Raw genomic sequence first — 11,000 nt, 5'->3', positions numbered from 1 at the left:
CTCAAGCCCACTCTGCGGGCTGAGATACCAGGGCCAGGCCCTGTCTGGGCTTTTTTGAAACTTGTAAGAGTAAAAGGCTTAGTAGTCGTCTACTTCCTTCTCATGGTCATTTTGTAGAATAAGACAGGTAGGGCTGTAAATGGATAACCGAAAATCCGAATTCGATCCGCATCCGTATCAGTTTAGGGGCATCCGTATTCGATTAGAGATATCCGAAAAAAAATCCGAATACTTCGATAAAAATCTGAATCCAAATACTTAATTATAAAAAATTAAGTAAATAATGATCTCGAGGGTTTTTGAAGATTCAACAGGTTCTAGAATATGAGGAGAAGAGAATCATGATCTAAAACTATGGATTGAGAGTGAATTGTATCCACTAGGGGGAGGAAGGTTCGGGTTACACAAGGCAGAGGTGTAAACGGATGGTCGAAAATCTGAATTCGATCCGCATCCGAATCCGTTTAGAGGTATCCGTATTCAACCAGGAAATATCCGAATCCGATTACATCCGATCCGTATCCGAGCCGAATCCGATCCGTTTACAGGCCTAAAGACAGGTGCTCATCCATAGATTGGAAAATTAGACCTCTTCCATTGGTTTGAGATCAAATACTAAGGAGATTGCAGGGAATCCACCTATCAGACTGGAAGAAGTAAGTGTGTGTGTTTGGGCAAGGTCTCAGATATAGATAAGGAAGAGAACAAGCTTCCCAACAGGTAGAAGGACACAAATATACATACAAGTTCTAAAAGTACTAAACCCTAAATCAAACACTTTTTGCTGAGACATTTACATTACCTGATGATGCAACAAGTATCAGTAGTAAAGAGCTAGAAAACTTCATCATTGGCATGGGTGCCATAGTACCTTCCAGCCCAAATAACATCTTTCATCCAAGTGACTTGACCCACCCAGATTATGCTCTTGGGGGAAGCTCATCAAAGTGATCTTCTACTTACCATTATATGCTGTCTGTGTACTTCAATTAGAAACAGCCTTCAATGTTGGGGAGCCAGCAAACTTCAACTTCTGGGATATGCTCGATCTTGTGACGATCTTGGCCTCCTTTACGCAACCTCCGTGTGAGGTCGGGATGTGAAAATGATAAGTCCAATTGTTTGAGTGTGGTGATATACTGCAATCCTTCAGGGAGACATCTCAGATGATAACATTGGGGAAGGCCCAGGTATTTCAAGCTTGGAAGTGCCCCAAATTCAATCTCAGTCCATTCGATTAGAGATTCTGAAGAAAAAATAAGTGTCTCAAGCTTTGGAAAGCCCCCTGCTCTACAAAAATCCAGATCAAGTTGCTTTACATTATAAGCCCAAAACAATTTGAGATATTTCAAGCTGGGAAGTTACTGAAGAACTGTAGTTGGGTTCTCCGATAGTTGAGAGTTAAATAGGATTAGTTTGGTAAGGTTCTCCATTGAACCAAGCCAATTTGGTAAATCTACCAAGCAACCAGTAAGTTTTAGTTTTTGAAGAAGAGGTGGAGGTGAGAATAGTTCTAATGAGTTAATCTCCACTCTGAGTGACAATGATAAAAGGCCCTTCATTTTCATGATTAAGGCAACTATCTCACTTTCATCTTCAGCTTCTGTAAGATCAACTTCTGCAAGTTCTCTCAGTTGGGTCAAGCTACTCAATTCACCAGCAAAGGAAAAAATTCTGTAATGGAACCCAGTGAAAGTCTGAAGATTTGTCAATTTCCCTATACCAGTTGGGACCAAACTCCATTTGGTAGTGTTTGCATTCCATTCCCACTAATATCCAGAGTCTGCAGGTTTGAAAGATTGCTTATACTGTCAGGAAGCTCATTCAAACATGAATTCTTCAAGCATAGATACCTTAGATGCACCAAATTTCCCACTACATCAGGTAAGGTTTCAACATAGACATTCTCTACCTGCAATACCCTTAAAAACTTCAACCCATAAAACAGATTTCGTAGATAATCCTTACAGAGACTCTCAATCTGATCCATAAATACAGAGACAATAGGAAGATTAGTTAGATTGGAAGGGTTGATCCTTTCTTCGTTATGTATAGCTAAACGGAATTTGGATGAGCTTGCATAAGAAGTAACAAAGTTTTCTCTAGTTTTATGCTGCAGCAAACATAGATTCAGGTATTGGTCATAAGGGATTATTATATAGGATTCTTGTGGATTCTTAGAATGCAAATCAGCCTTCTGCAACTCTCTATTACTCGGTTAACGTACGCACGCAACGCTGAAGCTCATCTCTCTCTCAGCAACTCAACCGACTTGCTAGACTAGGCGTCCGAGTGTCCAGGTATATCTTCGAAACCGTTGCTCCTCACTCTCTTCACCCCTCTTCTCTCTCTCGCTCTCGCTGTCCCTCTCTCTTTTTCTCGCTTTCTCGCTTTAGCCTAGGTTTCCATTCACTCGAAGTTCATGAACTGAATGGCGGGAACGTTGCTTCTCCGTATCCCTGTTCCACAAACCGAAGTTTTCTCATTTCCCCAATCGTTTTCTACCCCAAATCCCCAAAATGTCAAGCGAAGGTTTTTTCATCCTCATATGCATATGGTTTCAGGGTTGCAGTCTTTGAAATCAGGGAAACATATGGCTCGTAGAATTTTCTTAATGCTCATAATTTTGGCGGTCTTTACTGCATTTTTTAAGTTATCATTATTCAATAGTGTTGATGCGAATGGGAAGAGAAGAGATAATGGACTCTTGATTATTCAGAATCTTAAGGATGATTCCGCCATCGCTCAGAAGGTTGTGAAGGAAGATGAACCCACCGAGGCCTTGCCTTCTAAACGGTTGTTGGAAGATTTTCTGGTGAGAAAACAGATTTCTTTTTTCTTTTTTGCCATCCTCTGTTCTTTACTTCTTTTTTTCGTTTCTTTGATGAATGAGTTCGCGCCAATTTCATTTGTTTTCCTTCTATTGCCGTATAGCCATTAATGCATTATTACGTTTTGGATTTTGAATTTTCTCCCACTCCTCCCTTTTATTTAAGGAAGTCATTGTTTATCTCCAGTTGTTCTGAAATCCGATTTTTTGTCTTCCACTAATTTGATGGTTACAACTTACAAAAACATTTCTGGGTTATTAAAACTGAAATTCTGGTTCTTTCCCTTTCCGCAATTCATAGAAGTACTGAAAGATGATATTGAGATAGTAGAGTCTCTTCCACCCAATTATGAAGCTATTAAACCCCTTTCAAAGGCTCCTGTTTCCTGGTCCAACGTCTGTGACTGTGTTTTGAACAAAACCCTTCATGCATTTTACTCCACTCTACTCCCATCTTGAGCTGTAAAAGTTTTTTAATTTCTGCAGGCTAGTTACTACAGAGGGCACATACATTTGTTAAAGATTCATAAGGTGATAAAGTTTATACACACTGATTCACGACTTGCCAATAATGGCCTCTCGAGTTCAATCCAGAAGCTCCGGTGCCGTGCTAATTACTAGGCAATGCAGTACAGCAGAGAAATAGAGGAACTTGGGAAGATATTAGTTGATAGGCTAACAAACAATAGCAACCCATACATTGCTCTTCATTTGAGGTATTCATCCTACTGACATGGTTTCTTTAGGAGGTTTATGGTATGTAAATTCAATCTGGCTAACAATGCCAATTGTGATTACAGATATGAGAAAGAGATGCTTGCATTCACTGGCTTCAGCCACAACCTTACCTCAGAGGAAGCCGAAGAGCTCCGAATGATGAGGTTCATTGTGAAGCATTGGAAGGAAAAAGAGATTGATAGCAATGAACGACAGCTGCAAGGTGGATGCCCAATGTCCCCAAGGAGGCTGCTTTCTTCCTCTAAGGCCATGGGTTATCCTTCCACCACAAACATTTACATAGTTGCAGGGGAGATTTATGGTAGTAACAGCATTGCTGCATTACGTGCTGAGTACCCGAATGTCTTCTCCCACTCCACTCTAGCAACAAAAGAAGAGTTGGAGCCTTTTAAGCAAATATCAGAATCGCCTTGCTGCCTTGGACTATATTGTGGCACTCCAGAGTGATGTCTTTGTTTACACCTATGATGGGAATAGGTAAAGGCTGGCTATTGTAGAGTTTCAACAAGATGAGTTCTGATAGAATTGTTCACTTTTTACTATTTCTTATTAGTAAGATAAAGACAAGTAGATAATTACTTGTTTTAAGTTAAGTCCCGGTTGAACTGGTGATTCAATGGTCCAGTTTAAGTATATATTTTGTTTTTGACCTTTTATTGTTTATGTTTGGGTCCACATCCTTTTATTGTCTATTTAGACTTTAAGAAGGAATAGCCAGTTGTTTGGGAGTTGGTTGGGAGGGGGGTTGTTTCCTATCTTGATTGGAACTCTATTTGTGGCTTGTTATAAATAAAAGAGCAAGGGCTTTATAGGCCATGATTTTACTGTTTTAAAAAAACTGTTGTTGCTGACTTGCTGCCTATCGTGGTGTGCTCTTCCTTGTGGTGATTCAAGGTGTGCTTGGTGGTTAATCCGATCAATACCTTGCCGTGGAAAGTCCAAATACTGCTGTTTTAGTTGTGGAAGTAACTTTTGCTCTTTAATCTTACATTTGATCTAGACCCATGTTCCATCCTATGTATTTCTGTGTTCAGCTTCTTTAATTGCGAAATATTGTGCCTTTGTAGGGAGGTCCTCATAACCACACAATTAGGGGTTTGACTGTGTGTTTGAAGCATGCTCAATCCCTAGAGTTCAAAGCTTATCAGGCTCAGGTACATCACTTTTCTTTCAATGTTCAAAAGAAATAAAGAATGATCCATTTTCCTTCCCTCTTTATCCAACTCAATCTATCTGCATCTTCTTATACCAGGTGATATCTAACTGTAAAGCTTTGGCTGTTCTATTGATTGAACATGGGTACAAACTGGTTTCTAGTGGGAGTGATAACCATCTTGTTCTAGTTGATTTGAGGCCAATGGTAGAATGCTGATTTTACTCTCTATGTTTACATTTCCTTTTCAATACTCAAATAGATCCATGGTTTATTCTAGATACCTAATAATAGCAGTTTTCCCCCTTTTCTTTTTTATCTTTTAATGTAATTTGGAAGGGGTGGTATTCTTTTTAGTGTATAATATGGCATTTCACTGGTAGCTATGAACATTTAATCTTATTCACCTAGTAGCTGCTTAACCAAGAACCCAAAATTCGATAAAAGCAATAAAAAAGTCCAATGCTAGTGGCTGCTCTCTCTTTATTTCTGGACTTACTGGACCAATGGTTCTTGTGATCTGTGGGCTTCAATTCAGAATTGGAGAATTAACTTGGAAAGGCTTTGAATGAGTATGGTGGTAGCATAGGATTTGTTTTCTGTTAGTCTTTTCTTTTATTTTAGTTATTTGTAAATTCCAAGCTCCACTTGATGGGTCTTTAGTTCAAATTGGTAGAGCACTTGGAACATGAGTATGTTCCAGGGATGGTGGTTCAAATCCATTAAGGCCCTTTTTATTCAACTGTTCACAGCGTAGTCAGTTATGACACTAATCCACACAAGAACCCAAATTTAATGGCATCTTTGAAATTTGACAAAAATTTTATATGTATGTACTTAAATTAAATAGATATGGATTTTTTACCAAATGTAGAGATCTCTGTTGTTTGAAAATGCCCGTGCTATGAGTTTTGCTTTGTTGAAGTAACATAACACCAATTAGTGCTAATTTTGTAATTTTTATGGACACATGAAAAATTGAGAAACATTTTCTTTTGAGAATTTTAATCCAATTTTTTGATTATCTTATTTTTTATAAAGTCATATTAAATGTATGCATACGTTGTATAACAAAACAAGGTTAAAATATTTTTCTAGACAAAATTTAAGTAGAATCCAACTGACAGACTTAGGGTAACCAAACAGTCTTACATATGGATTCAGAAGGATTCCACTTGACAGACCCAGGGCAACCAAACAGTTTTTCAGTTGGATTCCACCTGATAGACCCAGGGTAACAAAACAGGTTTTTTATCCGAATCCAAATTCACATGAACCAGATTCTTAAGAAGTTGATCCAATTTAAGAATCCGACTCGTTTAACACCTTCAACCAAACACGCCCTTATTAAGGCTTTCTGCAACAGGTCTCTCTCTCTCTCTCTCTCTCTCACACACACATATGGCCTTAATTCTCATTTCTTATCTAAAACTAGAGTTCATGCTCAATCATAGGTTATATTTTTCCAAGGGTAATGATTGAAACAATAAATAGCTTTCTATAATTAAGCCACTTGGACCAGTAAAAATCCACCCAGAGTGGTTGGAGGTACTAAGCAAGAGGGGTCGAGTCATATATCAAATCGAAGATCTCGAGAAGCTCTTTGGGCACCAATGGCATTGGTGCTAATGCATGCGTTTTTTGACTATCCGGGCGTGTTTTGAAGGCAAAATGGCCTGTCGAAATTTTAAAAATAGAATTTTGGTGCAATATTTCAATTTTAAATTATTAGCGCAATTTTTTGAATTTTGAATTGTATTCGACTTATTATAAAAAGTCTCTTTAGGACTTGTAAGGATTATCTTGAAATCAATTAAAATTTAATGTTTTCGTTCTTATCCCTTACCTTGTGGATTCGAGATCGTTTGTACTAGAACGATGTCTAGCCGTCCTACTCCTACTATGTCATCATTGTCTTAAGGGTCTTCTAGGGTGATAAATTCCAATGTATACACTCATATATATTAGGTCTCTTGATTCAATTGTCGAATTTTGCATCCATGTCAATGATCCATTTTTTTTTTTTTGGTTTTTCAACAAAGTTAATGTTATTCACATTGGTTGCAAATAAATCCGCCTTTGTTAGGTTGACCTTTGCCTTATCAAAACTTTTATTTTGTAGTTGTTGGGAATCATGTTTGTAATGCCCCGATTTGCCACAGGCGAAATAGCTTCCTTTCTTCTTTTTTGAATTTTATGTCATTAATATGAAAGGTTCTTTTTTTAATTGCACACTTTCCGGACCAAGGTTTTAGTAATCGGTATCGGTCTTTGTTGATACTTATCTGAATCGGTCTAGATCGGTCAGGTTTACTCCCGTTTTTTTTAAAAATTTATTATTATTTTTACATTTTTACCCTTATCCTTACCAAGCCATTGATTTGGGATTGATCAAGAATGGTCGATCCAATACCGATTCCTCAAACCATGTTTCGGACTTAATCAAATTGGCCTTGGACTTAAAAGTCCATGGTTCTCTTTAGTCTTATCTTTCTCCTCAATATTTATCTGGACAAATGTTTAATCAAACCTCTAATCCATCCTCTTGTATTTTCACATTGAGTTTGAAATCACTTCAAGACACAAAAAGTTTCTCTAAGAAAGTACCAATGACAACACCAAATTTTTGGGTAAAAGTATATATCCTCCCTTGTCAATTTGTCAACAATGAATTGAATCAATGGTTTAGATTAACTTCACGTAACATCTCTCTATGGCTATAATCACAATCAAAAGACGTGAGAATAAATTCGCAATGCGTACATTCTGGCACCATTCACCGTAAAGGTATGTATCAACGATGTAAAATGCAAATCAATTATTAGTATAAAAAAGAGACGAAACCCCAGGGGCCACGACCGCCATTACTTTTCGCTATAATCGACGCCACTAAATTCTCTCCGCTCGAAGACAACAGCCACTGCCAGTGCACCTGGTGGTAGGCAGCACGGCTCGCAGCAATTCATGGAATTACCTCTCCTGCTTAACCGTGGTTGGGGGTTGCAGGCGTGAGGAGCTTATGGAATCCAATATTGCTTTCCACTCTTTTTGACTTTTGGGTGAAGGATTGGTTGGGTTGATGATCTCACACTCTCTCATGGCCTCAATTCTCAATTCTTATCTAAAACCAGAGCTCTTGCTCAATCACAGGTTATAATTTTCTAAGGATAATAATTGAAACAGTAACAGTAGCTACAAAACCAGAAAATTCTCTGGACATTTACATTTACACTACATTATTATGGGAAGAAGAAGATGAAGAAGAAGTTGAAAGAAGTGGAGTATTCACACAGAGGATTGGAAGAGATCAAGTTGTCTTAAAACAAGGTCCAACAACAAAACCTTCACTCCACCATCATCAAAAGCAAAAACATTCTAAGAAAACCAGAGAATAACAATTCTGAGTAACTGTAGCAGGATCATCATCATCATCATCATCGTCAACTAACGAATATAATGGAGGGATCACAGCAACACTCGTCGATGAGACAGCAGCAACATAAAGCCGCAAGACTGCCAAAACACACACAAAGAAAAACAGAGGAATTTGGGAACGAGTTTCAGCTTCAGAAAACCCAGAACAACATTAAAAGAAATGAAAGACATTTGGGAACGAGTTTTAGCTTATCACATACCATCCTTCGAGGAATCCTGGTTCTCTCCTGGGTGGTGGAGCAGCATATTGGGGAGGTGCCATTACAGGGGGTCCTTGGTAATATCCTGTCACAATTCAGAGGGATTTGTCAAACACATAGGACTCAGATGAACATTTTTTCAGAGATTAGGGTTTTTTTTCTTTGGGGTTTGGGGGAGTTTGGTGTGCAGAAACTCAAACCCATCACAGTCACAGAGAGACAAATTCCCATCATCGATACCCAGATCACAATCAATTCAGAAGGATTGTAATAATCATACAAGAACCAAAAGGGATATTTAAAGATGATGCAAACAAAGCTGTAAATCTTGAGGAAGATACTGGTTCCTTTACTATGGAAAAAAAAAAGTATGGTTGATAGCAAAATTGCATCTTGAATTGAAAAAAAAAAAAAAAAAAAAATCAAAACTACCAATCTCAGAAAGAAAAAGGAAAAAAACAACCAGAAAACCATATATGTAAGATGAACAAGATTACAATTAAAAGTTTAAGCAGGGTACCTTGAGCAGGATATGGATAAGCATACTTGGGGTCGCTCATTTCCGAAAAACAAACAGACGAACCAGACTTAAACGATAAAGAAGATCGAACTAGAGAACCAACGACGAACCAATTGAAGAAAGGAATGAATTTCTGTTGATGTGTTCTTTGTCTGTTGAGAAGGTAATCTGGTGATTATATAGGGGGAAGAACGAGAGAAGAAGAACACTGTTACAGGAGAAAGAATCATAAAGGCAAGATCACACGAATAAGAAGATTCGAGAAACCAATTTCTTGCTTACGTCTTTTCTTACGCTTTTCTTTTTCTTCACAAGGCAGGAATTGAAAACCAGAGCCGACCAAAAAAAAAAAAAAAAACGGAGCCTGAAATTTCAAAGAAGCATCTCCACCTCGCGTCGCCTTACAGTTATGAGTTACCATCGAAACGCGTTTGGTAAAAAAAGAGAGTTCCGGTTCCCTCCTTTTTCCGTACCTTTTCTTCTCTTTTTGTATTTATTTATTGTAATATTATTATGGTGCCTATCTAATGGTCCATAGGATCCAGATCCTTGGCGCGCTGCGTCTTGCTGGGCAGACACAGGGCCGCGTGCAATGATCGTTTTATTCTCATTCAACTAAGGTGCTTGAGCAGGGGTAAGGCGGTCATTATGCATGACCCTGTGTAAGAGGACCTATTCACCAAAACAAAATAAGAGGACCTAAGATTTGCCATGTGGCAAGTACGTTACTTTACCTTTGAAAGATAAAAAAAAAGAAAAGAAAGACACATAATTTTTAAAAATTGTTGAAAAAAAGAAAAAATAATACACATAGATTATTGGAGAAAGTTTTCCTCTATGGAGTTTTCTACCATCCATAGTGGACGATCACCCACCATCCTAGGGTATTTGGTCCCCAATATCCATTTCCTTTCCTGCCCCTCAATGAATGGGGGTGGAGAGAAACTCGGTCCGATTAATTATTAATTTTAGTAAAAAAAATGTTGCATGGTTGCATGGCCTTTGTGTGCACACACAGCCTCTTGAAATGACTACTCCACCCTCCTACAAAATGAAAAATCCTCCCATTGATGTCCTTGCATGTCCCCTCATTGGCCCTAGTGTTGGTAGAGTGGCTACGTGATTGGAAATTTTTTTTCTTTATATTATTTTAATAATAGAGCAATTTACATGTACCTCTCCACTGTAGTTTGGTCCAATTACAAGAAACCCTCCATTGTTTGAACAAATACAAGGCTTGAATTTTATATACAAATAAGTCCCATGATACTATGATTACTTGTCAAATTTTAACCATATTTGTCACAGCGTTTAGGCAACCCAAGGTATTGGAGTAGGTCTAGATGCCAAAGTGACACCAAGAAGGTGACTAGATGCCCCTGCCCAAATTAGTTGTCTAACAAAAGGAACCTGAACGCTAGGCAATGCCTTGACAACTATGATTTAACTTAATCAAAATTTGTGAACTAAAAAAATAAAGATTTAAAGATTTATTATATTTTGAAAAACTAATAAATAATTAAAAATTATAATGATGAATGAATGATTGGGTTTTTCTGTGAAAATTTGATATGTGACCGTTTAAATCAAGTAAGATGTTCTTATTCATGAGTGTTTGGATGGAACTTTCCATGGGTACACCAACCACAAGACAATTTACCCTACTTCAAAAATTTAAAAGGAATTACAGATTCCATGATTCCTTTTTATCTTAATGTGAATAAAAAAAAGATAAAAAAAAAATTCCAAAGAGAAAAAGGTCAGAGTCTTGCGAAATGTAATGACACCATGGGGAAGAGGAGTGGTTCACTTCCTTTATTTATTGATTTCCAGCTTCTTACTAATTTGCCTGTTTTGGGTTTTCAACCATGACTGGGAATAAGGCGCCTAATTTCTTTTACTTTTTTTTCCTTTATTGTTAAACTTTATCCCTTGTAGCCCACATGCTTTGTTCCCACAATCCCACAATCTCACTTTCCAGTTTGGAAGGGAATATGTGTTTACTCACAAGCCACAACAATATGATGCTTTCATATTGACTTTTAAATTCTTCATAAATCACTGTGGTGGGTGGGAAAAAACAAACCCTTAATTTTTCCATTAAACAAAGATTGAGATGCTTCT

General features: G+C 37.7%; 1 protein-coding gene, 1 long non-coding RNA gene and 1 pseudogene across 2 annotated transcripts; 1 reads left to right on the top strand and 2 right to left on the bottom strand.

The window, feature by feature from the left end:
• Positions 1–1,361: 1,361 nt before the first annotated feature.
• LOC122661752 (putative disease resistance RPP13-like protein 2) lies at positions 1,362–1,990 on the bottom strand. Its single transcript, XM_043857255.1, has 2 exons — positions 1,734–1,990; positions 1,362–1,644 (listed from the first exon to the last, which is right to left on the bottom strand). Exons 1-2 carry the CDS (start codon positions 1,988–1,990, stop codon positions 1,362–1,364), a joined length of 540 nt encoding a protein of 179 aa, XP_043713190.1.
• A 441-nt stretch (positions 1,991–2,431) lies between these two features.
• Positions 2,432–4,049, top strand: LOC122661751 (annotated as a pseudogene).
• A 4,011-nt stretch (positions 4,050–8,060) lies between these two features.
• LOC122662220 lies at positions 8,061–9,019 on the bottom strand. The gene is made up of 3 exons (XR_006332992.1): positions 8,877–9,019; positions 8,357–8,441; positions 8,061–8,234 (listed from the first exon to the last, which is right to left on the bottom strand). It is a non-coding gene; the product is annotated as an uncharacterized LOC122662220 (long non-coding RNA).
• Positions 9,020–11,000: the final 1,981 nt, after the last annotated feature.

The sequence above is a fragment of the Telopea speciosissima genome, chromosome 5 (genome assembly GCF_018873765.1).
Source record: "Telopea speciosissima isolate NSW1024214 ecotype Mountain lineage chromosome 5, Tspe_v1, whole genome shotgun sequence".
NCBI classification, from domain to species: Eukaryota; Viridiplantae; Streptophyta; class Magnoliopsida; order Proteales; family Proteaceae; genus Telopea; species Telopea speciosissima.
The sequence above is the reverse complement of the archived record's forward strand: the minus strand, read 5'-3'. Positions and strand labels throughout refer to the sequence as shown.

What these genes read in the sequence shown, in the direction of transcription:
- LOC122661752 (XM_043857255.1), bottom strand. Translation starts at nt 1,990, where the DNA reads ATGGATCAGATTGAGAGTCTCTGTAAGGATTATCTACGAAATCTGTTT. An exon ending in ACACTACCAAATGGAGTTTG is followed by an intron (nt 1,645 to 1,733) that starts GTCCCAACTGGT and finishes TGAATTGAGTAG; the next exon opens with CTTGACCCAACTGAGAGAAC.